Genomic DNA, 26,887 nt, shown 5'->3' with positions numbered 1-26,887 from the left:
GCTGAGCCACTCAGATGCTCACAGGTGTCTGTAGGAGCAGATAGGATCCATCCTAGGGGCAAGAGGGAGCTGGTGGATGAGCTCCCCAAGCTGCTCTCCAGCATTTCTCATCAGTCCTGGCTCCCCAGGGAGCTCCCAGAGGACTGCAGGGACCAATGTGAGCCCATCCCCAAGAAGGGCTGGAAGGAGGATCTGGGGAACTCCAGGCCTGTCAGCCTGACCTGGGTGCCTGGAGAGGTTATGGAACAGATCACCTTGAGTGCCATCACAGGGCACCCACAGGATGGCCCAGGGATCAGACCCAGCCAGCGTGGATTTCAAGATCTGCATTGATGGTCTGGATGAGCGGATTGAGTCCACCATCAGCAGATTTGCAGATGACACCAAGCTGGGTGTGAGTGTGGATCTGCTGGAGGGTAGGAGGGCTGTGCACAGGCCCCTGGACAGGCTGGATCCAGGGCCCAAATCCAACCATGGGAGGTTGAACAAGACCAAGGGCCGGGTCCTGCCCTTTGGCCACAACAAGCCCTGCAGTGCTCCAGGCTGGGGACAGAGTGGCTGGAGAGTGTCCAGGCAGAAAGGGACCTGGGGCAGTGCTGGACAGCAGGCTGGACATGAGGCAGCAGTGTGCCCAGGTGGCCAAGAAGGCCAATGGCCCCTGGCCTGGATCAGGAATGGTGTGGCCAGCAGGAGCAGAGCTGCTGTGCCATCACTGATCTGCCCCCAGATCTGCACACAGACATTGCTGCTGCAGCTGCAGAGAAGAGAACAGAAGGGGGATGTTCAATTGGTCATTTGCTGAGAGAACCTTCAGTCAGTGGAAAGCCACTGAGAGCACAGCTCCTCATTGACACAGGCTGGGGCCACAGTGAACGTGGGGAGAATAAAAATGAGAAATGGCATAAAAAATGGCCTTCCTTTTTGGACAATGTTAAAAACTAAAACACATGAAAAAAAATCCACAACCAAACCAACAGGAAGTATCAAAGACCACTTGTATTACAAATGCAATTTTATTACAAATAATTTGCAGAAACTAGCCAGCAGTTTAATGTTTCCTAAATTGTCCAGTGATCATTATCCACACTGCAGCCTTGAGCTCCTGGTTCCTCAGGCTGTAGATCAGGGGGTTCAGGGCAGGAGGCACCACCGAGTACAGAAATGACACTGTCAGATCCAGGGATGGGGAGGAGATGGAGGGGGGTTTCAAGTAGGCAAATGTGCCAGTGCTGACAAAGAGGGAGACCACGGCCAGATGAGGGAGGCAGGTGGAAAAGGCTTTGTGCCGTCCCTGCTCAGAGGGGATCCTCAGCACAGCCCTGAAGATCTGCACATACGAGAAAACAATGAACACAAAACAGCCAAAATACAGAAAAGCACTTAGCACAACAAGGCCAAGTTCCTTGAGTTTGGAGTGTGAGCAGGAGAGCTTGAGGATGTGTGGGATTTCACAGAAGAACTGGCCCAGGGCATTGCCATGGCACAGGGGCAGGGAAAATGTATTGGCAGTGTGCAGCAGAGTGTAGAGAAAGCTGCTGGCCCAGGCAGCTGCTGCCATGTGGGCACAAGCTCTGCTGCCCAGGAGGGTCCCGTAGTGCAGGGGTTTGCAGATGGACACATAGCGGTCGTAGCACATGACGGTGAGAAATGCAAATTCTGATGAAATGAAAAAGGCAAAGAAAAACACCTGTGCAGCACATCCTGAGTAGGAGATGGTTCTGGTGTTCCAGAGGGAATTGTGCATGGCTTTGGGGACAGTGGTGCAGATGCAGCCCAGGTCGGTGAGGGCCAGGTGGAGCAGGAAGAAGAACATGGGGCTGTGCAGGTGGTGGCCGCAGGCCACGGCGCTGATGACGAGGCCGTTGCCCAGGAGGGCAGCCAGGGAGATGCCCAGGAAGAGGCAAAAGTGCAGGAGCTGCAGCTGCCTTGTGTCTGCCAATGGCAGCAGGAGGAAGTGTCTGATGGAGCTGCTGTTGGACATTTACTGTGTCTGGCCATGGGGACCTGTTCATGGAGAAAAGATCAGTGACAGTTTAGGAGAAACTTCTTTCAGCAAAATCAAACCTTTTTTCCCAAAGACCCTTTTCCTGTAACACACTGACACCCCATGGATTTTCTAGCAGATTTTCATTCAGCTCCAAGTGGGGAATCCTGGTTGGTGCTGGCTGAGTGGGACTTCAAATTCAGGGCCACTACACATAGGGTTTATATAATTCACAGCCTTGCTGTGCAGAAGTGGGTGGGGGACAGGTCATTTTATCCTCGTGTTCCACTTTGAAACCCTGTTAACACAGAAGGCCCTGTCAGCATCTGCACTTCTCCTGCAAGAGAACAGGCATGGTAAAGTCTCTTTAAATGATCTAGAGTTTTTTACAGCATTTCTTCGTCTCCCCTGTGACTACTTTTGGATGTCAGAAACTCTCAGCATTTCTGCTGCTGCACTCAGGGAGATTAGAGGAAGTTCTCTGTGGCAAGGTGGTGAATGGAAAGTGAAGGGAGGAGGTCTGTCACCCTGTCCTGTTCCAGGATTCTCTCAGCTTTCCCCTTACCCAGACACAGGATGATCACCCTCCCATGTTTCCTTTAAAAACCATCCCAACACTGCTGAGAGCTAAAGGATCCACCACAGCCCACAAAATGTCCATCCTCTTCTCAAAGACTCAGCCCCACATTTGTACCCGTGGAAACACGGGACTCATTCCATCAACCCAGAAGCATTTTCTCCATCACAGAATGTCTGTGTCTCACTGTGGGGCTTTCAGATTACACAAAGATGCTACAGGATAGGTCTGCATCGTGGAGGGAAGATCAAAGCTTGGAAAAAAATCCCGGGAAGGCTTCCAAGTGTCCTACTGATGGAAGGGAGGGCCTTTGATCTCCCTGCTTTGAGGGCAGAGGCTTGGCTGAGGCACAGGAGGGAGGGGCTGCACTGGAGAGGATCCTATGGAGATCTCTAAACTCTCCTTGCTACAGATTTCTGGGTTTTGTTTTCTCTCATTGCCTGATCTTCTCTGCTTCCTGGAGATTTTCCCCCTGGCGGTGTTGCTCTGTGCCTGATCTTTCCCTGGCAGCACTCACAGACCCCAAATCTCTGTGCACTCTCCTTGGCCCTACAGAAACCTACCTTTTTGCAGGGCACTGGCTGGGGGCAGGTTCTGTTTGGAGCTTGGAGAAAGAACAAGTCAGACTAAGCCTGATGGCTCCAGTGAAGGTGATGCTGGTGCTGTCCATGGGCAGAGGAGTGACGAAAGAAAGCACTTTTGGAAACCCCTGCATAGCACTCGAGGTATAGTTCAGATGCCTTAGGGACTTTTAAACATGAAGTGTTGTGTATATTTATCCCCACATTCCCCAGGAGTAAGAAACTTTAAACAAAGATTTGGTAAAATTTATCTTTATAAAAATTATTGTCTTGGAAATACTTCTGGAGTGAGTGAAAGCCTGGAGCGTGTCTTCATGCTCACAGCAGAGATTGTCTGAGTTGTACTTACAGAATCCATAGTCAGTGGGATGTTCCAGCGCCAGGAGATCACTGCAGGAGCTGCAGCTGCATTGTCCTGCAGAGAGAGATTTCCTGTGTCAAGTGCTGGGAATGATTCTCCCCCAGTCACTTCTCAGCATCTTCCCAGCCCTGAGTGATTGAAGCTCTCTGTGCCTCTGTGCTGTGCCTGGGGTGGCTGCAGGCATTCCCCCAGCCCTGCCGGGCTGCAAGAAAAGCTGCTATTCAAGAGAAATGTCTTTTTGAAGCCCTTCTGAATTGCCAGGAGCTACATCTGTGCCAGAAGTCCAGCCCAGCTCAGCAGAACAGACACAGTACAAGGATATTAATGAGCCTCTTGGGGATTTGGTGTTGTTTACAGTGTTCTCAGTCCCTTAGAGGGTCTTCAAAAAACTTCTTACAGACTTTAGAGTAAATTGAAACACTGAAGTTTCCTGAAGTTTTAATGGGTCCCACTGAGAAAGTGTCCCCAGGTTCAGTTAGAGCAGAACACTGCAGGCAGTGATGACAGGTGGGGACAAACAAGGCAAAGATGTCTCTGATGCTGAGCAAACCTGGATGTGTTTCAGGAATGCAAAGGACCAAGGCCTGAGCCCCAGCCCCTGCCAAGGCACATCCTGTCCCTCCCTCAGTGCTCAGGGCTCTTCCCAGGCCACTGGGATGTGGGGATGTGCAATGCCAAGGGCAGCACCATGGGGCAGCCCCTGCCAGGCTGCTGAGCAGGGCCAAGGAGGCAATGAGGCCCCAGGGCTGCAAGGGTCACTTGTCTCCTGCTCATGGCTCAGGCCCAGGCCCAGCAGCCATGGCCCAAGTGCTGCAGGAGTTGGCTGTGTCAGGGCCTTGCAGCTGCTGCCCATCCCTGTGCCCTGTGCAGCCCAGGCTGTCCTACGGTGTCCATGCCCTGCGCCTCTGTCCCTGCAGGCTGTCGTCATCCCCCGGCTGCCCCACCTGGCTGGGCCCTTCCTTTGCTGACAGCTCTGCCTCCTGCCTGCCTCTGCCTGTGCACACAGAGCCTTGGGCTGCTTCTGACTCCTGGGGAATGTGTTGCACCACAGCCCTGCCCTGGGAGAGAAATTCCTCTATTCTTGTGCCCAGTCTAGATCTCCCCAGGTGATTTGTGTGGCATTATTTCTTTCTCAGGTTGTTTCATACAATGAAGGAGAGCTCCACCATTTCTGAATCCACCCTTCAAGCCCTATCAGACTATTCCTATTCTGTCCTCAGTCTTCACTCCACTGAGCCCAGGGCCCTCAGTTGCCATGTATCATTTGCTTGAGGCCTCCAGATCATATCTTTGGAGATTTTTGTGTCCTTTTAATGTCTTTTCAGGTTAAAACATTGTGGTTATAGTCCAGGAAATACTGAAATATTTTTATTGGCCTGTAGTGACAGAGGAAGGAGCAACACCTTTAAATTGGTTAAGAATAAATTCAAGTTTGATACAGGAAAGAAATACTTTATGACGAAGTTGACAAGATGGAAACAGGTTGTCTGTAGAAATGAATGCCCCATCCCAAGAAATGTTCAGGGTCAGGAGCTTTGACCATCTGTTGCAGTGGTAGTTGTGCCTTCCCACAGCAAGGGGGCTGCAGTACATGATATTTTACGGCTGTCCTAATTTTGAAAATAAAAAAGATTATTTAATAAAGATTAATAAAGATTTAATAAAGATTAATAAAGATTTATTATTATTAAAGATTTAATAAATATTAATTTAAAGATTAATTTAATAAAGAAAAAAAATAAAGATTAATTCAAGGAAAGTTCTGGCTCCTCCTCGTGGAAGCCTCACCAAGGGGGTCAATGGCAGAGATTTCCAGCATGACCTTGCCAGCTGAGCATGGGGGGTTCTGCATCGGGGTCTGAGATTCCTGATGGAAATTCACAAAGGGCATTTGGGGAATGTGCAAGATTTCCCATGGGATGTCTAAGAAAGGACCCCAGGAAGGGAGAGGATGGGGGATCAAGGTGGTTGGCTGGGAGGTGATGCTCAGTGCCCATCCCTGGCCATGCCCCACAGCTGATCCCCACAGCCTGTGGCATTTTCCTAAACCCTCCATTGCCAAGAACTGTCGGGGACAAGGCAGCTCTCTCTGCTCTGGGTACTGAGGGATGTCCCAGTGCCAGATACTGGAGTGGGGACCACAAACCATCAGCTCCTGTGTCCTTTGGGGGCCCAGGCACTGGTGAGACTGGTGTGTGTGCACACAGCACTGGTGTGTGTGGGGCTGGGTGTGACCACCAGGGAACATCAAACCAGAGCAGCCAGAGAGCAGCAGAGGCCTGGGAGCTGCTGTGGGAGATCAGCTCCTGCAGGGATCCACATGGTCTGGTGTCTGTGCAGCTCTGCACCTCATCCTGCCATGGCAGAGCACACAAACAGCCCCTCCCTGTGCCCCTTTCTCCACTGACTGTGCTTTGGCCTGGCCTGGAAACCTCCCGAGGTCCCTCCCAGGAGGAGTCCCTGTGCATTTCCCTCCCCCATGGCTCTGCCCTTCCTGATCCAGCAGCTGTGGGGCAGCAGAGCTGGGGCAGTGCAGGGACAGGGCTGGCTCTGACAGGGCTGTTGTGGGTTAGGAATGGTGCTCTCCAATTTACTACTCCCACTACAAAGACCACATGTCTCCCCAGATTTATATTCCCACCACTGTCCTCAACACCACAGGGGCTTTCCCTGCCTGGCCCTGCTGGATCTCAGCCCACGTTTCACACTCAGGGATAACCTGGAGATGGTGTCCATGGTTAAATCCACCCCTTGCTCACCAGCCCATCTGGAGGTTGCATCTCTGCCCTGATGACCTGAGGTGTTCTGGGCCCATCCAGCCAGAAATAATTCACCCTCGTGTGGCCAGTCCAGACCCACCTGAGACACTTTAATCCTGGCAGCCCCATCCCCCTGTCCATTGTTGTGCTGCTCTTCAGTGCCCAACTCTTGGGTACGTGAGCATCCACAGGAGGGACTTTCACAGCCAACTTCTCCCTTGGGCAGCAATGTCTTGTGTGGAAAATGACAGTGGTCAGAAAATAGATTTTTAGGCTTCAGACAGTCACTTGAGGCTGTGTTCCACTCTGGCCTGGGAAATCATAAGAAGGAATCCTAACAATCCTTGTAGATATCCCTTTTCCTGACACCTGGTGTTTTTCTACTTTGTGGTTTACTTGTAAGAATGAATCGAGTGGTGTTTTTCCAAATGACCAATCATATTCATTGTAGTAAAACACTGTATAAAAGAGTCCATCTTTCAATAAACTTTTTGCTATAATGCCCTCCGAAGAAGCTGGAGTTTACCTGTCGTTATTTGAGCCATCTGGAATATTAAATTTTCCTGTCAGCTGTGGTCAGAGCTGTGTAAGTGTATGTGACCCTTGCCTGGTGCAGGCTGGGGGAAGGCAAAGGGCCCTTGTCCGAGCTGTGTGCAGAGGAATCCTCAGGGGCCCAGGCCGGGGCTGCTCAGCGGCCGGTGGGTTGTGGTGAGTGGCGGCAGCTGTTGACGCTTCCCTTGGAGCGTCTCCAGGCAGGGAATGTTGGGGGCTGCCAGCGCTGGGGTGTCCCAGAGCCAGTGGAACATTGGAAGGTTGGGGCTGCCCTGCTCCTGGCGCAGGCGGCAGAGCTCTGTCAGCCCCTGGAGAGGACAGCCAGGGCTGTGCAAAGGTGAGAATGGCAGAAGGGGCTGAGCTGAGAGGGAGCCAGAGGGATGATGGAGTCCAGGCACTGGGGGCCTGGGCATCCCTGGCAGGGGTGTGCCAAGGCTCCTGGAGCTGGGGCAGCCTCGGGGCTCTGAGCATTCCCTGGGGAGCCTGGTCAGAGCCCAGCCCGGCCTGCAGGGGAAGGAGCTTTTGCTGCTCTGGGGCCCGGGGCCGGCCTGGCCCAGGCCCAGCCGTTGCCTGGGCTGCTGTCCCTGCTGGCCCGGGGCCCGGGTGGGAGAGGGAGAGAAAAGGGAGGGGATTAACTACCACCAGATGAGGTGAAGTCCTCGTAGTCATTCACCAATAGATCTGTTGTCTTCCGTAGGGGCAATCTTTGATTTTGGTTAACCTAGCGACTGTTTTTATAGTCTTTTCCAAAGCGACAGGCAGTTGGCCACAGGGTGAGGAGATCGATAGGATGTTTATTTTGAGAGAATGAGAACAAGTACAGAACAGACCAGTCCAGCAGCAGGCACAATCAGTCCACCATGACTTGCCCATTGCTCAGGTTCCAATGGGAATGCCTGCCAGGTTTTGCTCCAGCAAACACACCTGCAGGCAGCACGTGGCAGACATCCCACCTCAGCCAGGCCAGAACTCCTGTGTTGGGGTTTTAGGAGCTTCAGTCTCTGTCCTTGGGGTTTCAGTCTCTGTCCTTGACGACGGTCGTGAGGCAGATGAGGGGTCTTTGGACCGTCTCTTACACCACCCTGTGACTCACAATTGTCATCAAGAGAGCTCCATCAACAAGACTCTGTAGTGTTGTTTCAAAGTTCAATGTTGGTAACATATCCCAGAAAACAGATAGAGCAAAAAATTCAGAGAGAGGAAAGAAACAAGGAAAAAAATAGGAAACAATAAACAATTAAAACCAAATAATCAATCAAAACAAAAATCAATTCAATATATATATATATTCAAATCCCTTATCAAAATTTTTCCTCTTACTTTAATATAATCCATTTTACAATCCATCATTCTGGCTTACTCATGTAGCTCGTCTTGTGTTCATCCCAATAGCCTTAGGGATGTCCACAAGGGAGGGGATATTGACCAAATTTTGTGCATTCATTATAGATGTCAATTGTGTTAACCGTTTCATCATTCTCCAATTCATAATGAATAGGATTGCTGATAAAACAAAACCAATCAAAACTAAAATCAAAAGAACAACAATAGGATGACACAATTTGTTCAGGACACTTGTGGCAGTAGGTGACCACCCAAAAAGAGTATCCCACCATCTGTGTTTGACATCTTTTCTTACCCTTTCATAAACACGATAAATTTCTTTTATGCTGTGATGAAAAGTTACCAAGGTTTTCTGTCTGTTTTCTTGATCTTTTCCAAAATTCTGATTCAATTGTGATGAAACAACAATTGCTTTACCAAAGTAAGTTTCATCCCAATGGGGTTGAACTAGGCAATAGTTTGTGGATCAGTGTATAACTGGATTGTAAAAGGTGATAAGAAGTAACTGGAGCTAAATAAGAAAAAATCACATTCTGTGATTTTGGTAAAGTTACAAACAGAAAAATTTGAATGATTTTTAGAATCCACTACTACATTTTCTACAAATACAACATCACAAGCAGTTCTCAAGCATGCACATCCATTGCCTATACACACAAGCACTGTTTCAGGAGTCTCGTTAGGATGAACTTCAAAATTACAGATATTTTATCTTGTGTCCAAACAAATGTCTTGAGCTATAGTTGCATTACTTTCACAGATAAACCCTTGTTGTTCCCAAGCAACACAAGATTCTAAATTAACACTTTGCCATTTCTCACCAATTTGATGGGCCCATTCTCTGTGCCCAAAAGGATAGAGAATAGCTCCCTCATGGTTCAATCCTAATGCACTGATAGGGAATATCCAATATACTGAAGCAATACGTATGGTTAACACAAAAGCTGTGGCTGTGTTTGTAATGGGATTGTAAGTAAAATTCACTAAGTTCCACCAGGATTGAAATTCTCTTTCAAGAGGCACTGTCCCAAATTATTTTCCATATTGCAGTAGGAAAAATGCCTTCTTCACCCTCTCTTATAATTGAGGCAGCAACTGACTCCATCCACAATTGTGCCTGGATGCATCTGAAAGCCAAGGAAATGTTGCTTTGAGTAACACCAAGTGCGTCAATGATCAATTCGTGGTCATTCACATTTATCTTTTCCCAGTTTGGTAATATGTTTGATCACAGCCACTGATGGGCTCCCAAAGCCAATAAGGACAACTTCAGTATTTGTTGTAATTTAGTCAAATCTCCAGGGGTGGCAACCAAATTATTCATTAGTACTTCTGAATCAATACTATTCAGAATTCACAATCCTGTTCCCAAAACACCAGTAATGTCTCTTGGCAATATTTTTTAGAAAGGCTTCGCTTTTGCAACCAGGTCATCCACCCCTTGAAGGAAGTTTGCAGAAAAGGCAAACAAGCTGGCTGAATCTCTGAAACATTATTTTGCATCAGCAGTTTGACTTTTTTTAAGAGACCATGCCAGATTTAACAATTGTTGTTGGCCTGTTTTCCTGATTATATTTGTCCAATTTCAAAAATTCTCGGGCTCAGCATAAGCAGTGGTTGAGCTTGAGTGACGGTACTGACTGTAACAGGGTGGGCTATGGCATTTATTTTAAACTTCAAAGAAAGCCCTTCAATATTATAAGTCCAAAGACAAACCACCTCCATGGTTTGTACTAATGTAAAGTTATGCCAGCAATCCTGTACACTTGGGTGTGTATAAACCTTTTCATGCCTATTGTCTGATTTGTCAAAATGCTGATTAAAATTGCCTTTCCATGGGTAGTTCCATTAATCATTCGACATCCTATTCTAATTTTTTCCCCTATTACCCTTGAAGCCACCAGGTTTTTGTTTTTCCCATTCCTGCCTAGCGTATATCTGATTTTCATGCATTACAACAGTTGATTGGTTTAAATACTTCACATCACTCTACTTTCCCATGTATCCAGTAAAATGAATGAAAGCTTGGGACCAAGGCCATTCAATATCATGTTGGCTAGGAGTGCTCTTAGTCCCTTCCACCCTTTGGGTAGTAACTATTGTACTCAATATGGGCTTTGCTAGAGCACCTATCTTATATTTATGAACTAGGCCTTTCAGACCTGACTGATTTGCCTGGTTATTTTGCCAATTGCATGTCACATAAGTTAATTTGGTTAAAATAAAACAATACCAGCAGTCAGTTGGTTCTTTTTTACACTCTTTTGTAATTGCAACATTGTTGGCCCTGAGGTCTAAGGAGTCGTTACCAACATACTCCTGATGACAACACAATACAAGGGGTGTTTGTGTCACTAGATGGACACAAAATGAAGGACACTCAGGCAGTCAGTGTCAGAGCAAAAAGTGACTGTGGTTTATTTTTTATTTGGATTTATATAGATTTTTGACAATGGCCAGGGACTGGACAAACAAGGTTGCCACCTCTCTGACCCCACTGTTCAAATTAGAAGTCCATCAAGAAAGGAATGTTAAACAATCACTTTGTTTACCTAAAAGTCTCTGAGAAACTCTACTACAAAAATGCAAACATCAGAAGGCTGAAAAAGATCAGGGTGACGTCTCATCCTTTTTCCATTAAAAAAAAGAAAAGGGAAAAAGAAAAATGAACAATGTTCAGTCTCTGCTTGTGGAGGGACCATTGGAGTGATCACTCGCTTCATCTGCATCTGAGTCATCACTCGATGGCTCATCCACTTGATGACTTTCATTTTGGTCACCTTCTCCAGTTTCCCCATTGGCTGGATTTTGCCTTTGCAGTCACAGGTCAGGACGAACACACTTCGCAGGTACCCAGCGCACCCCAGTATCTGTGGGTACACAGGCATACCCACGCCCCGAAGCGATAAGGTCATAGGGACCCTCCCACTGTTTGGTGACTAAATTCTGCACCCAAACCTTTGCTCAAGGCTGATTCATCTCATCCAAAGCCTGCAACAAAAGGTGATGGTTCAACGTGACCGGGTTATTAGAATTCAGCTGTACCGTAAGGTGATTAAAGGTATGCAAAGCTTTTGCCAACCGACTGTGCAGGGTTACACCCTGCATTCCCCATTTTTGTTTTTGAAGAACCCATTTCAAAGTACGATGAGTACGTTCTACAATAGTTTGACCAGTTGGAGAATGAGGGATACCAAAGTTGTGTGACACACCCCACAACTGCAGGAACTGCTGCACCTTCTGCAAGGCGTAAGCAGGACCATTGTCAGTCTTCACAGCAGAAGGTATGCCTGGATTGGCAAAGGCCTGCCTCCAATGGGCAATGACATTGTGGGTCTTTTCTCCCGTGTGAGCAGAAGCCCACACTGCAGAGGAGAAAGTGTCCACAGTGACCTGCACATACTTGAAGCGGCCAAACTTGGCAACTTGAGTGACATCAGTCTGCCAAAGCTCCAAGGCCTTCAGGCCTCTGGGGTTCACCCCTGACAGTAAAGGTGCTGCCAGCACGTGACAGTTGTCACAAGAATTGACAATGTCACGGGCCTCTGTTGGCACCAGCTGAAACTGTTTCTGCAAGGTATGTGTGTTCTGATGGAAAAACCCATGAGATGCCTTGGCACAAATGTGTCAGGCTGAGGTGCTACCCACGCTGGGTCAGCCCTCACATTACCTGCCTCTATGAACCCTGGCAGATTGGTATGACTTCTGACGTGCAGAACGTAGAATGGATGAATCCGGGTCTGAATGGCACACCACAGGGTCTTCAGCAAATGAAACAAAGCAGCATTTCTGACTTCCTTCAAAACTGAATATCCCAACTGCTGTGCTATTCCAGCCACATTGGCGGAATCCGTGACCAAATTGAAAGGTTCCTGAAAAATTTTTGCAATGCCATGACAGCAGCCCTCAATTCAACCGACTGGACTGACCCATCGTCATGACCTTCCAGAACCTGCCACTCAGATCCATCCCTCCAAGTAACAATGGCCTTTCCTGTCCTTCCCGAACCATCAGTAAAGATGGTGGATCATGCACAGGCTCCTGAGTAGTTTTGGGCCGTAAAGAAATCTCTGTGAATTTTGCCACTTGCAATAGCTTATGGCTGGGTAGATGATAAGTGATCTGCCCTGAAAAGTTTTTCAGAGCACTTTGCAGAGAAACACTGTTTGCATAGCTCCAGTCAAATTCCTCTCGCTTTACTGGGAGTACAATCTTTGTGGGATCTGCACCCATCAATTGCAAACACAGTTGCCGGCATTTGATAATCAAATGAGTGATCAGCTCAAACAATGCAGTTGCCATCTTCTGTGTCTGATGGGGCAGGAGGACCCATTCCAAGACATGCAAGGAATCAGACCATTTGTCACTCCATTGGCCAATGATGCCTATGGGATGCAAATCTGGAGTGGTGATGAAAACAGTGACATCAACGGTGGGGTCAATGCGATAGACTTGGTGAGCAGAAACAGCTCGCTGAACCTTCTCCAGCACCTGACGTGCCTCAGGGGTCAATGTGCAAGGCGACTTCAAATCAGAGTCTCCCTTTGACAAATCAAACAAAGGAGACAGTTGTGCTGTGGTCAGCCCTTAATACGAACACAACCAGGTGATGACACCCACCAATATCTGGGCATCATTCAGTGTCTTCACCGAATGCACAAATTGCACCTCTTGTTGTTGGACTGTTTGTTCCAAAATTTTGACCCCTGAATATTTCCAAGGAGGTTGTTGCTGAACCTTTTCTGGAGCTACCTCCAGCCCATGAGAATGCAAAGCATTGAGCAACTGAGGCTGTATCCTCAGCAATTCATCCTGGGTGGACACAGCCACCAATATGTCATCCATGTAGGGATAAAAATGAGCATCAGGAAATGCTTACGAACTCCAGCCAAGGCTCAGGCCACATACCATTGGCATATGGCTGGGGAGTTGCGACAACCCTGGAGAAGAACCCTCCATTGATATCGCTGTGTGGGCTCAGCATTGTTGATTGCTGGCACTGAGAAGACAAATTTTGATCTGTCATCGGGATGCAAAGGAATTGTAAAAAAACAATCCTTCAGATCCATTATGAGGACCGGCCAATCTGCAGGAAGCACGGTGGCTGACGGCATACCCGCCTGCAACATCCCTATGCTTTCCATCACAGCATTGACCTTTTGGAGGTCTTGTAACAACCTCCATTTCCCAGATTTCTTCTTGATGCAAAAGATAGGAGTGTTCCAGGGACCTCTAGAAGGCTCCAGATGACCCTGATCCAGCTGCTCCTGAACCAAGTTACAAAGGGCGACTAATTTGTCTTGAGAGAGGGGCCACTGGTTCTCCCAGATGGGTTTGTCCACCAGCCACCGCGTAGGAGGTGTAGGACACCCTGTGCCCTTCATCACAGTGGCCCCATCAAAAATCCGTCCTGATGTGCACCCCCCATGCGGCCAGAAGATCCCTCCCCCAGAGATTGGTACGAGTTTCATTTGTGACATGAGGCCAAACCATGACTGTCTGTCCCTCTGGTTTCATGATCATCACAGGCTGCTGGCTCACATAGCATTGCACCATTCCTGCCAACCCCATGACAGACATCTCCACTGGATCAAAGGGGCACTCCAGGGGCCAAGCGGAAAGGGACAGAATCGTGATGTCCACACCGGTGTCAAGGATCCCGTGGAGGTGGATATCTGGCAGTGTCGCACCAGGGATAGACAGGGTAAACACCTCAGGATGTTCTTCGGTCATGACAGTGGTCCAGTGAACCTGAGGCAGCCCAGTGGATCCAAAGCCACCATCTCCCCACAACTGGCTCTCTGCCCTGTGAACAGAAGACTTAAAAGGCACAAGTTGAGCAATCCTGGTCTCTTCCAGGATAGTGAAGGGGGGTGGGGGTGGAAACCATAGCATAAATTTGTCCTGTGAAATCTGCATCAGTGAGTCCCCCATGCACAATGATACCCTGAGTGATGGCACTAGATCTCCGCATGAGGAAACCACTCATGCCCTCACCCATGGGACCAAAGACAGCCAGGGGAACCTTATGCCCTCCACAAGAGTCTAAGACGACAGTTGCTGTTATGCAGACATCAAGACCTGCTGAGCTGCTGGTGCTGGCTGCAGGCTGGCCAAGCAAACCGCCATCAGTTCCAGGGTTTGGAGAGAGGCTGTGTCTGAGCGTGTCTCCCCCCCGCGCTCTGCTTGCCGTTTCCCGAGCTCGACAGAGGCTGACCATTAACAAAAATTTTCACCTTAGTGACATTTGCAGTATGATTCGGCCTTCCACACCAACCGCACGAAAACAAGGGAGTTGTCACGTAAAGCAAGGGGAACCCTTAAAATTATGGGAAGTTGGACAGGAGCAAACACAGATCCAATCACTATGATTAATGCTACGTTCTCTGGTTTATTTAGTCTAAAATGGCAGGCTATATACACTTCTATATATTTTACAACCGCAGTTACATTCTCATTGGCATACAGCACAGGGAAAAATGCAAACAAACATTGTTTTACTTGTTCCTTAAGGTGGCTAAAATGTTACTAACTATACCTTTTAGCCTCTAGAAAACCCACTATCCCTCATTAACACCTTAAAATCTAATTTCTAACTGTGCCATGGAGTGGGGCCCAGGCTGGGTTAGCTCAAACCTCAATCCAAATATAGATCATGCCCTTGTTCCTCAAAGAAATTCTGCTACAAATCCCCCTTTTTGCTTTTTGAGCTACCTAGACTGGGTCAAAGGCATGGCTGGCTATTTTTCACATATACATTGACAGACAAGGCACAAAAACTAAAATAATTACAATAACAATAAAAAGAGTGATTCCAAAATGTATTAAGTCTTTGATCCAACCAGCAAAATTCCATGAACTGAGCCATTTATCAAAAGGAGTGTTAACCATTACAAGTTTTCCCATGTTGCTCCCCAGCTGTGAAAGCTGCTTGTGGAATGATTGAGAACGGTCAAACAGATTCATACAACACAAAGAAAAAGAAAACCCAATCTCAAAAGTCCTTGCATGCAGAACGAAAAGATGGTTGCAGTCTTGATACTGGCTCACCTCTGAGTGCTCACTTCTCCATTCTTGAAGCTGCCGGAGATTCTGCACCTGACATGATTTCCACATTTTTCACAGGAATTCACTTGTGTTCTGTATCTACAGAGACACAAACAAGCTCTATGCTGTAGGTTAGTAAAAAGGTGTACTTTGATGGAAAATGCACTATTCTTGTTGAAACTGAAATCTATCAGAAAAAAATTCAAATCCAACAGCTGAAAATGTTTCAAATGACAAATAGTTAACAACTGTCAACAACAACACATGTAAATTTGAATGATTGCCAATTACCAAAATGCTGTCTCATTGTCCCAGATTCTGCAACAGCTGAAAAACTCTTTTCCAGTGAAGACCTGGGTATCCTTTCTCAAGCAAGAATCCCAAATTCACTCCAAAAGTCTGTCCAGCTATCATTGATGAGGTCAAATCATCAAGTCAAAGTGACTTGTATCTAGTGTTTTGGTGCAGAAACATCTGGGTTTGTTGATGATCACATCTCCTCTAGTTAAAGTCAAGGTGTGGCCAGGACCTGGCTTTATCTAGAGTGATATTTTTTAATACATTTTTAAAACAAAGTTCTTAACAACAGTAATTACAAAATGCTTAAACAACTAAAGAATATTTTTTAAAAAATCCTAAAGTGTATCATGATACATATCTTTTGGATAATTAAAAAAGAAGTGTCAAAACACATGAGAAGTCAGCTATAAATATAAAAAATTAATAAATTCACAGTACTTATTACTTAAAAGTTATTATCTTAAACTTAACTTACTTACTTATTATTTTGACTTAACTTTTTTATTATTTTAAAACCTATTATCTTAAAATAAAATACAAAAACTCTACAAAATAGCTTATGATCTATAACAATAATGATGTAAAAATTTTCTTCTCTTCCGTTCACAAACTTCTCAGTTTTATCACAGCTATGTCCTTTGAAGCCTTCTTATATCTAAGAAAAACCAACTAAACTTTGCAAATTGGATTAGCATATTTTAACAAAACTTACATTTAAAACCTACATACAATAAAACTTTAAATTTATAAAATATAAAACTGTCACTTAAACTTTATAAATCCTAATCTTAAATTCAACTTATACTTAACAAGGCTTAAACCTAAAACAAACTACATAAAAATCACTTTTAATATCAAGAGGATACTAAGACACAACCCAACTTGGATCCAAATACATCAATACTACAATCAAAAATCCATTTCTTTTTCATGACAATAGATCTTTTTCCCATACTATGATGGGCTTGTGCACAACGAAGGAACAAATGACTGCTGTTTTTCTTTCAGCTCTTTTGCTTGTGATCAGGCGCCTGCTTTGTAAACATTCAATGGTTTCCATATCTCTGCTTCTGAATTTAGAAAACTTGTAACTAATTGATTTATTATTATAAATCCCACTATAAGTTAGCTGTTGCTGAACCTTTTGCCTGAATGCAGCCCCTCCTAATTCGAGGATTACTGGCCTCTCAGGTGTCTCTCCCTCTCCCGGATGAGGAGTGGGGACCTGGAACTTTGTGCAGCACATGATCCCTGTGCAGCACTGCCAAAGAAAAGGTGGACCCAGCAGGTAGCCAAAGGATAAATGAAGAAAGGGTGTGTGCAGTGGATTCAAGGGAAACCTGGCTACCTTTTGCTGAAAGGAGAAGTTGAAGGATCTGGGCTGATAATGTCAAAATGCTGCTTGTGGGCGGGGTCAGGCTCTGCAGCACTTGCTCAGAGGGGGTGGCTCCTTGGAGAAACTCTCCACCCTGGTCATGCCCCGTCCTGCTTGCACTGCCTTTGCCTGCCCCGGTCCTGCCTGTGCTGGCCTGGTGCTGTCCACGGGGGGTGTCCTCTCTCGACCCGCCCTCCGGGGCTGCCCCATCTCGCTCTCCGTTGGGATTTGTCCCGCCCAGAGCCATCCTGTGGCTCGAACTCCATCCTGCCTGTTCCGCGCCTGCCACAAGTGTGTCTGGGGTTTTCTAGTGGTTTGAAAGCAAAACGAGTGAGAGGCTCCAAGTCAGAAATACAATTTAATAAGAAGAAAGGTAAAAAGGTAAAAATAAAATAAAATAAATGCAATAACACGAAGGACCACTGACAGAGTCAGAATACAACCTGAGCAGGATGGTGGAAGCAGTCCAGATGAGGTGCTCTTCCTGAAGCAGTGATCCTGTAGAAAAGGTCTGGTAGCTCTCGACCTCTGAGAATCCAGTGGGTAAGGGCTGCTTGCACTGTCCCAAATCCCAGCTTCTATCCAGGTGAGAATGCTTGGCTCCTCCCCTTGGGCAGAGCATCTCACAATAGCATGAGAAGTGTGAAGTGGGTCCTTGATGGCCCATTAAACAGAGACAACTCCTGGAGGGAGTTACCTGTTAGTCATGGGCAAGGCGTTGATGGGCCATTAGCAGAAGAGAGCCCAAAGGCAGGTGGGCCTGGGAAGAACACTGCCCCACTTGGTTTACAGTTCATGAAGATGGTGATAGAATAAATACTTTGTGTTCATCCTACACTACAACCCAGGACAGGTTTGTCGTACACAGTTCTGTGCTTGCGCTACTCGTCCTGGCTTCTCGCTCGCGCCCCGCGACGCAGGCACTGCCTGGACCGCGCTGTCCCCCGCAGCCCCCGCCAGTGCCAGCGCCGGGCTGTGCCGTGTGGTGAGCGCCACGCTGGTGCTGCAGGGCTGTGCCGGGGCTGTGCCGTGTGGTGAGCGCTGCGCTGGTGCTGCGGGGCTGTGCCGGGGCTGTGCCGTGTGGTGAGCGCCACGCTGGTGCTGGGGGGCTGTGCCGGGGCTGTGCCGGGGCTGTGCCGTGTGGTGAGCGCTGCACTGGTGCTGCGGGGCTGTGCCGGGGCTGTGCCGTGTGGTGAGCGCCACGCTGGTGCTGCGGGGCTGTGCCGGGGCTGTTGTTGCTGTCGTGGCCACTCCGCTGCAGCTGCTGTGTGAGGAGACGGGCCCCCCCTTTCTGCCACACAGGCTCTGTCGCACTAAACACAAGTGACGGTCTGCTTAACTTCCCTTTCCTCTTGGCCCAAGAGGGCTAACTGTTCTAAATCATTTTCTCTTATTTTTTCATCTCTCTTAGAGATAATATTCAAAAGGAGCCACGTTGCTGCCTTCAGTTCACTATCCATGATTCCTTTTTCTATCTGTGTTGCACACTGAGGCTTACCTTCTCCCACAGCGAGCCACCACCACTGAGGCTCGCTTCCAGCTTCCCAGCTCCGGAACTTCACTCCCGTCTCACCTGCAATCCAGGAACAATCACGGAGTCTTCCCGTATTTAAATGAAACATCAAAACCGCATCAAAGTAACCGCATTAAAGTGAAAGAAACAAATCCCACATTTAAGCGAAAAGAAAAAAATATTGAAATGAAGCCACATCTAAGCAAAGGTCCCAAGCTCAGGTGCCAGATAAAGCTAGGGGAACCCTTACAATACTGGGAAGCTGGACGGGAGCAAACTCAGATTCAATCACTATGATTAATGCTATGTTTCTCCATTTATTTTGTCTAAAATGGAAGGTTATATACACTTCCATATAGTTTACAAATGCAGATACATTTTCATTGGCATATAGCACAGGAAAAATGCAAACAAACGTTGTTTTACTTGTTTCTTAAGGTGGCTAAAGTGTTCACACTGATAACTATACTTATTAACCTCTAGAAAACCCACAATCTCTCATTAACACCTTAACATCTAATTTCTAGCTGTGCCACAGGCTTCACAGTTGGCCTTGGTGTGGGGCCTAAGCTGGGTAGTTCAAACCTAACTCCAAAATACCTACACTTTCCTGTCCCTTGCATGACTGCCTAACCCTTTCTGTCCCTCACACAGCTGCTTGACCCTTCTTCCACACAGCACAGCCTGCGGACTCCGACTGACCCTCAACCAGCTAACCCACTGTTTTATGATACTCATTGTCTTTGTACATAGCTGGGATCTATTAGGGGAAAAATGTTCCCACTTTTGGTAATCAGTACAGCTGCATTATAAGTGGTGAGATTGCCTTCAGCACTATCTCTAGTCTCTTTACAATCCATCCTCTCACACCAAGGAAGATCTGTGTCCTGTACAGAACCTCATGGAACCAAGGGGTCACTGTGACACAGCAGGGCCATGGAACCAAGGAGTGCATTGTGACAGTACAGAACCTCATGGAATCAAGGTGTCCCTGTTACACTACTGAACCTCATGGAACAAAGGGTCCCTTGTGACACTGTGGAACCAAGGAGCCCATTGTGACACTGCAGGGCCTCGTGGAAGCAAAGAGACCATTCTGGCACTTTGAGTACCTAAGGAACCAAGGAGCCATTGTGACACCACAGGGCTTCATTGAAATGAGGCAACCACTGTGACACTGCCAGTCACGATGGTTGGAAGGGACCATTGTGACACTACAGGTTCCCGTGGAAGCAAGGGGCCAGTGGGACACTGCCAGGCCTTGTGGAACTCAGGAGCTGTTGTGATCCTGGGGAGCCCAAAAAACCAAGGGGCCATTGTGGCACTCTGTGGCCTCATGGAACCAATGGGCCATTGTGTCCTTGTGCAGTCCCATGGAACCAAGGAAACCATTTTGACACTGCAAGGCCTCATGGAAGCAAGGGGCCTTGTGACACTGTGGAACCAAGGAGATCATTGTGATATTGCTGGGCCCTATGGGAACAAAGTTCTGTTGTGATACTATGGGGCCCCATGGAACCAAGTGGAAATTGTGATGCTGCAAGAGCCCCAAGGATCCAAGAACATGGAAAAGGTCTGGCTGGCTTGGCCTCTGGGGGCTGCCTGACTGGTCCAGCTGACCTTGGCATGTGGAGGGTTACTTCTCACCTCCTAAAACCCTGGAGATCCATGCTTTCCTTCCTGTGGGAAAAAAGTGTCCTCCTCCTCCAGGGCTTCATGGCCAAAACTGGGATTCTACCTCCAAATTTGATTGGATTGTTCCTGTATGAAACCTGCCAGGACAGACAGCTCTGCCTGGCCTTGGCCTCTAGGGCCACATCTAATCTGCCTTCAAAACACTGGGTGGGCTGTGCTTTTCTCTCTGTGGAAAAAAACATCTTTCAAGTCCAGGCACCCCTGGCACAAACTGAGAATCTGCTTCCAAAATTCTTTATATCCAAGATAGCTCCCAGACAGTTGCTGCCAGGACTGTCTAGGTTCCCTTGGCTTCCTGATGGCCAGCTTTCATCTGCCTTTGAAACACTGAGGCTCCGTACTTTCTTTCCCATGGAAAACTGTCCTTTTGTCCAGATGCCCATGGACAAAACTGGGATTTGGCCTCCCAAATTCCACCTATCTAAGGATTGCTCCCAGACAAAAGCAGCCAAGACAAACAGGTCTGCCTGTCATTGGCCACCTTTGAGGTGAATCTATTCAGCTTTTGAAACACTGGGGCCCTGCCCTTTCCTTCCTGTGGAGAAGAATTGTCATTCTGCTCCAGACACCCACAGCTGAAATGAAATTTTACTTCCAAAATTCCCCATATATCCAAGGCTGGCTTTCAGAAAAAACTGCAAGCACAGACAGGTCTGGCGTGCTTTGGCATCAGCTAAGTGCCTCTTATTTGTCTCCAAAACCCTGGGGTTCTGTATTTCTCTCCTATAGAAAGAACCATCTTTCTTGTCCAGGTGTCCATGGCCTCAAGCACATGACCTCAAGGACACGTATAGGGACGAAGGAGCTCTGTGCTCAGTGGAGTGGAGACTGGAGACAGGCAACAAGAGCCCTGGGAGTGCTTGAAGGGTGGTTTCAAGAGACTGTGGACCCCTTTGGCATAGTAGGGAACAGCCAGAAAAGAAAAAATAATGCCAAAGACACCTGGAGAGGCCCAGATAGGAAAAAAAAAAAGGGAAAAGAACTTCTCTCTCCAGCCAAGACTGTGGTGCAACACTTCCCCCAGCAGGAGTCTGGAGCAGTCCAAGGCTGTGTGTGGCCAGGCAGAGGCAGGCAGGAGGCAGAGCTGTCAGCAAAGGAAGGGCCCAGCCAGGTGGGGCAGCCGGGGGATGACGACAGCCTGCAGGGACAGAGGCGCAGGGCATGGACACCGTAGGACAGCCTGGGCTGCACAGGGCACAGGGATGGGCAGCAGCTGCAAGGCCCTGACACAGCCAACTCCTGCAGCACTTGGGCCATGGCTGCTGGGCCTGGGCCTGAGCCATCAGCAGGAGACAAGTGACCCTTGCAGCCCTGGGGCCTCATTGCCTCCTTGGCCCTGCTCAGCAGCCTGGCAGGGGCCGCCCCATGCTCCTGCCCTTGGCATTGCACATCCCCACATCCCAGTGGCCTGGGAAGAGCCCTGAGCACTGAGGGAGGGACAGGATGTGCCTTGGCAGGGGCTGGGGCTCAGGCCTGGGCCCTTGGCATTCCTGAAGTACATCCAGGTTTGCTCAGCATCAGAGACACCTTTGCCTTGTTTGTCCCCACCTGTCATAACTGCCTGCAGTGTTCTGCTCTAACTGGAACCTGGGGACACTTTCTTAGCTGTGTCCCTCAGTAGGTCTCATTAAAACTTCAAGAAACTTCACTGTTTCAATTTAACTTTGAGTTCTTGAGAAGTTTTTTGTACACACTCTCAGGGACCGAGTCTGATGTAAACAACACCAAAGCCCCAAGAGGCTCATTAAAGTCCTTGTGCTGTGTCTGTGCTGCTGAGCTGGGCCAGGCTTCTGCAACTGAGGCAGGTCCTGGCAATCAAGAAGAGCTTCAAAAAGACATTTCTCCTGAGAAGGAGCTCCTCTCCCAGCCCAGCAAAGCTGAGGGCACTGCCTGCAAGTACCTGAGAGCAGTGAAGCAGACAGAAGCTTAAAGCAACTGGAAGGACAATTCTGAGCTTCTTCATGGAGAAATCTTCACCACTTCTGACACAGTAAGTCTCTGGCTGCAGGGATCTCCTAAAGCTGAGCCAGGACAGGACTGACAGCACTGTAAGGATGGCTCTGCTGCCCTTTCTGCTTTGGGGGAGGATGTGCTCCAGAGCGGGGCTGCCCTGGGCACTGTCAGAGGGACAGGGCAGGACGGCTCCTGCTGCCAGGGACGGCTGCAGGGGCTGAGGCTGGGGCTGCAGCCAGGGCTGCCCAGGGCTGTGGTGCAGAGCAGGTGCTGCAGCCCTGAGGGCTCTTGGCCAGGCCAGGGGATGTGGAGAGCCAGGGGCAGCTCTCAGCCTGCCTGGGAGCTCCGCATGGACTGTGGGGAGAAGTTGGAGGTGGAAGGAGTGACTCCCATCAGGGCAGATTCCTCCTGCTGTGGAGATGGTGCTGCATGGCCAGGGCTGCTCTCAGCTTTCTCCTAAAGGAAAGGGAAAGGGGCTGTCAGGGTTGTCTGTGTCACTGAAACTCCTGCACTGTCACCCTGGGGATCAGCAGATCTGCCTCAGAGCTCCCTCAGAAAGTGCCTCCTCACCCTCCTCTGCCTATAGACAGCCCCAGCAGCACCTTGGCTTGCAGCATCTCTGTTTGTCTGAGCTGCCCTTAAGGCCCAGGTGTCAGGGAGATGCCCCTGGGCAGTGGCCTGTGCTGGGAGGGGTGTGCAGGGCAGAGCTGAGCCCCCAGGGCTGGCCTGGTCTCTGAGAGCACTGGCAGGGACGAGGCTTGGATAGAGAGAAACAGCTCCCAGTAGACCCAAGTCCAGGCAGCAGAGAACAAGAATAGCCCTTGGTATCCCTCCCTGTCCAGCAGCACAGGGAAAAAGAGAAGGATTTGAAGGGATTGACTTTGAAACTGGAGTATTCAAAAAGTCCAGTTTATATTTCAAACACCTTTGAAGTTTGATTACCCTGAAAAAAAGGTAGGTGAAATGAACAAAGGGGCCCTTTGTGAGGACCAGAATGTCTGACTACACTGGGCCACATGAATTTCTGTGTTTCCTTTGGGCATCTTGGTGTTCAGACAGAGACCACTGCTGAAGGAGTGGATTTCTGCTACTTTAACGAAAGGGGCATGTACTGATCAGGAAAAACCCAAGCTCAAAAACATAAAAAAGGCAAGTGAAATTTGCCCAAAGACAGAGAAGTAAATACCAGAAAATGTGTAAGAAAATAGCACAGGACTAACTCAAAGAAGTTGGTCCCAGCTTGTCCATGTATTCTTTCAACAGCCCACCATGCGCAGAGTGAAGAAATGTCCAACAGCAGCTCCATCAGCCACTTCCTCCTGCTGCCATTGGCAGACACGCGGCAGCTGCAGCTCCTGCACTTCTGCCTCTTCCTGGGCATCTCCCTGGCTGCCCTCCTGGGCAACGGCCTCGTCATCAGCGCCGTGGCCTCCAGCCACCACCTGCACAGCCCCATGTTCTTCTTCCTCCTCAACCTGGCCCTCACCGACCTGGGCTCCATCCTCACCACTGTCCCCAAAGCCATGCACAATTCCCTCTGGGACACCACGACCATCTCCTATGCAGGATGTGCTGCACAGGTGTTTTTCTTTCTCTTCTTTATGGGATCAGAGTATTATCTCTTGACCATCATGTGCTATGACCGCTACGTGTCCATCTGCAAACCCCTGCACTACGGGACCCTCCTGGGCAGCAGAGCTTGTGCCCACATGGCAGCAGCTGCCTGGGCCAGTGGCTTTATCTATTCACTGCTGCACACAGCCAATACATTTTCCCTGCCCCTGTGCCATGGCAATGCCCTGGGCCAGTTCTTCTGTGAAATCCCACACATCCTCAAGCTCTCTTGCTCACACTCCAAACTCAGGGAACTTGGGCTTCTTGCTGTTAGTGCCTTTTTATCATTTGGCTGTTTTGTGTTCATTGTTTTCTCCTATGTGCAGATCTTCAAGGCTGTGCTGAGGATCCCCTCTGAGCAGGGACAGCACAAAGCCTTTTCTACCAGCCTCCCTCACCTGGCTGTGCTCTCCCTGTTCCTCAGCACTGGCTTTTTTGCCTACCTGAAGCCCCCCTCCATCTCCTCCCTATCCCTGGATCTGGTCCTGTCAGTTCTGTACTTGGTGGTGCCTCCAGCCCTGAACCCCCTGATCTACAGCCTGAGGAACCAGGAGCTCAAGGCTGCAGTGTGGAGACTGATCACTGGACAATTTCAGAAACATTAAATTGGTTGCAATTTCTGCCAATAACTTGTAATAAAAGTCATCTTTGATTGTTCTTGTTGCATTGCTTGTGAGGTTTTTTTCCCTTTTAGTTTTTAATACTGGCTACAAAGAATAGTCTTTGTGCCCTTTCTCATTTTGGTCCTTTCCATTTTGACTGCCACCCACAGACCGTTTCAATAAAGAGCTGTGATCTAGGTGGCTTTAAATGAACAGAAGGATCTTCCAACAAAGTTTTCAACAGAGAGTCCCCTTTTGTTCCCTTCTCAGTCACTGCAGCAGCAATGTCTGGGTGCAGAGCTGGGGGCAGATCAGGGCTGGCACAGCAGCTGTGCCCAGGAGCAGCAGCCCTTGGTGTTGCCAGTGCTGCTCCCGTGGCCCTGCCCCGCTGCCCTCCTGGCCCTGGTGTTGCTGTAGGGCCTGAGGGCTCTCGGGGCCGGGCACAGGGCTGGGGGTGGCAGTGCCGGGCCTGCAGCAGGGACAGGCCATGGGCACTGCTGGGGCAGCGCTGATGCCTCAGGGCAGGGCCTGGGGGCTCCAGGCTCCTTGCCCAGGCTCTCTCCAGAACACGCCCAGGCCAAGGCTCAGCACAGAAAAGCCCCGTGAGCAGCCCCAGGGTGGCTGTGGGCAGGCTGGGGACAAACAGCATGGCTGGGGCTCTGCAAGGGCCCTGGGGGAGATGGGAAGGAGCAGCAGAGCAGGGGCTGATCCATCCCCACTGCGCTGGACACCCCAGGGCAGTGTCCCAGAGCGTTCTCATGCACCTGACAACAACATCCCCCCTCTGCAGCCCTGGCCTCTCCCCCAGCTCACACAGGGGCCACATCCTTGCAGGCACAGACATGGCAGCACTGGCTCAGGAGCCCCTGTTTGCAGTGCCCAGAGCAGGCCTGAGCACCCCCATGGTGTTGGTGTGGGGAGATGAACCAGAGGGAGCACAAATGCCATCAGCCGCTGGGGCCAGGAAGGCCTCGGAGATGGGAGAGAAACCACTCAGTTTTGTTATGGCCTCTGAAGTCACACAGAAAGTTTTTTCCCATGAGCTGTGAGTCTTCTGTCCCACTGCTGACATTGTTGCTCAGGGCCAGGCCTGACAGCCACCCCCAAAACTGTCCCGAATATTTCCTTTGTTTCACCTTATTTCCTCTTTCCTGGTCCAGATTTCTCCCTGTTGCTCATCCCTGTTCCCTCCCATGCAAACAGCCCATCCCTGTTTGCCCTTTCCTCTCTGGCCCCTCTCCCCATTTCAATTCCTAGATTTGCACCATGGAAATGTTCCTAAAAGAGCAGGATCATCCTCCAAGTGCTTCAGGAATTGTCTGCAGGCTCCTGCAGTGCCTGGTGCTGTTCCCTGTCCAGAGGCACCACGGGCCAGGGGGCACATCTGGGCTGCTGTGTCTGGCTGTGGGGCTCCTGTTGTGGGCCATGAGGAGGAGCTGCAGAGGCTCTGCAGGACTGACAGGATGGGCTTTGGGGCTGTGAGGAGAAGCTGAGGGACCTGGGCTGCTGGACTTTCTGAAGAGGAGGCCCAGGCCTCATCCCTCTACTGCTGCAAGGGTGGTTTCAGAGAATCACACAATCAGCAAAAGTGGAAAATACATTGGAAATCATCAAGTCCAACCTGTGCCCTGACACCACCTTGTCTCCCCTGAGCCTCCTCTTCTCCAGGATAAACAACCCCAGCTCCCTTAGTCAGTCCTCACAGGATTTTTTTTCCAGACCCCTCACCAGCCTTTTCTCCCTTCTCTGGACACACTCCAGCCCCTCCATGTGTTTCTTAAATTGGGGACCCAGAACTGGACACAGCACTCAAGGTGTTGCCCAACCAGTGCTGGGCACAGGGGAAGAATCACTGCCCTGCTCCTGCTGGCCACACCATTCCTGATCCAGGCCAGGTGCCACTGGCCTTCTTGGCCACCTGGGCACACTGCTGCCTCATGTCCAGCCTGCTGTCCAGCACTGCCCCAGGGCCCTTTCTGCCTGGCCACTCTCCAGACACTCTGTCCCCAGCCTGGAGCACTGCAGGGCTTGTTGTGGCCAAAGGGCAGGACCCGGCCCTTGGTCTTGTTCAACCTCCCATGGTTGGATTTGGGCCCTGGATCCAGCCTGTCCAGGGGCCTGTGCACAGCCCTCCTACCCTCCAGCAGATCCACACTCACACCCAGCTTGGTGTCACTGTTTTTCCATGAGGTCCTTGATAGATTTAAACCTATCAACTGTAGTCATGAAGAAAAATCAAGTATTTAAAGGCAAAACCAAAGGTTGTGGTCACTTCAAGGGACTATGTGAGACAAAATTATGATAGGATGTCAGCTAATTAATGGAACCACTCGTAAGAAAACAATCTAAATCAGTGTTTCAACCACTCCCACAGACAAACACAAGGCAGTTTGTAATTGTTCAAGTGAATTGGACTGTTGGTATAACTTTACCTTAGTACAGACCATTCAGGTGCTTTGTCTCTGGGCCCATGCTAATATTGGGTTCTTCTTTAGATTTAAAATAAATGCCACAACTGAGCCCATTACAACTTATACCAGCACTCCAGCTCAAACCCAAATCACCCCACCTAGGTCTGAACCCAGAATTTATAAAATCAGCCCATATGTAATAAGGAATATGGGCCAACA

At 49.1% G+C, this 26,887-nt stretch overlaps 4 protein-coding genes across 4 annotated transcripts in view; 2 read left to right on the top strand and 2 right to left on the bottom strand.

Annotated features, from left to right (window-relative positions):
• LOC310920762 (olfactory receptor 14J1-like) overlaps positions 1-26,887 on the top strand; it is a gene marked incomplete at its 3' end in the record, with an annotated part of 1,005,486 nt that overhangs the window by 400,801 nt on the left and 577,798 nt on the right. The window lies entirely within an intron of this gene.
• LOC310920778 (olfactory receptor 14J1-like) overlaps positions 1-26,887 on the bottom strand; it is a gene marked incomplete at its 3' end in the record, with an annotated part of 303,434 nt that overhangs the window by 260,353 nt on the left and 16,194 nt on the right. The gene's annotated exons all lie outside the window — the stretch shown is intronic.
• Positions 1,049-1,981, bottom strand: LOC310920802 (olfactory receptor 14J1-like; the record flags this gene model as incomplete). Its single annotated transcript, XM_083880858.1, has 1 exon — positions 1,049-1,981. One exon carries the CDS (start codon positions 1,979-1,981, stop codon positions 1,049-1,051), a length of 933 nt encoding a protein of 310 aa, XP_083736984.1.
• Positions 23,328-24,260, top strand: LOC310920769 (olfactory receptor 14A16-like; the record flags this gene model as incomplete). The annotated part of the gene is made up of 1 exon (XM_083880824.1): positions 23,328-24,260. The coding sequence occupies one exon, from the start codon at positions 23,328-23,330 to the stop codon at positions 24,258-24,260; it is 933 nt and encodes a 310-aa protein (XP_083736950.1).

This window comes from Zosterops lateralis (assembly GCF_965231275.1).
Source record: "Zosterops lateralis genome assembly, chromosome: 31".
Taxonomy (NCBI): domain Eukaryota; kingdom Metazoa; phylum Chordata; class Aves; order Passeriformes; family Zosteropidae; genus Zosterops; species Zosterops lateralis.
Note: the sequence above shows the minus strand (reverse complement) of the source record. Positions and strands in the feature narration are given on the sequence as shown.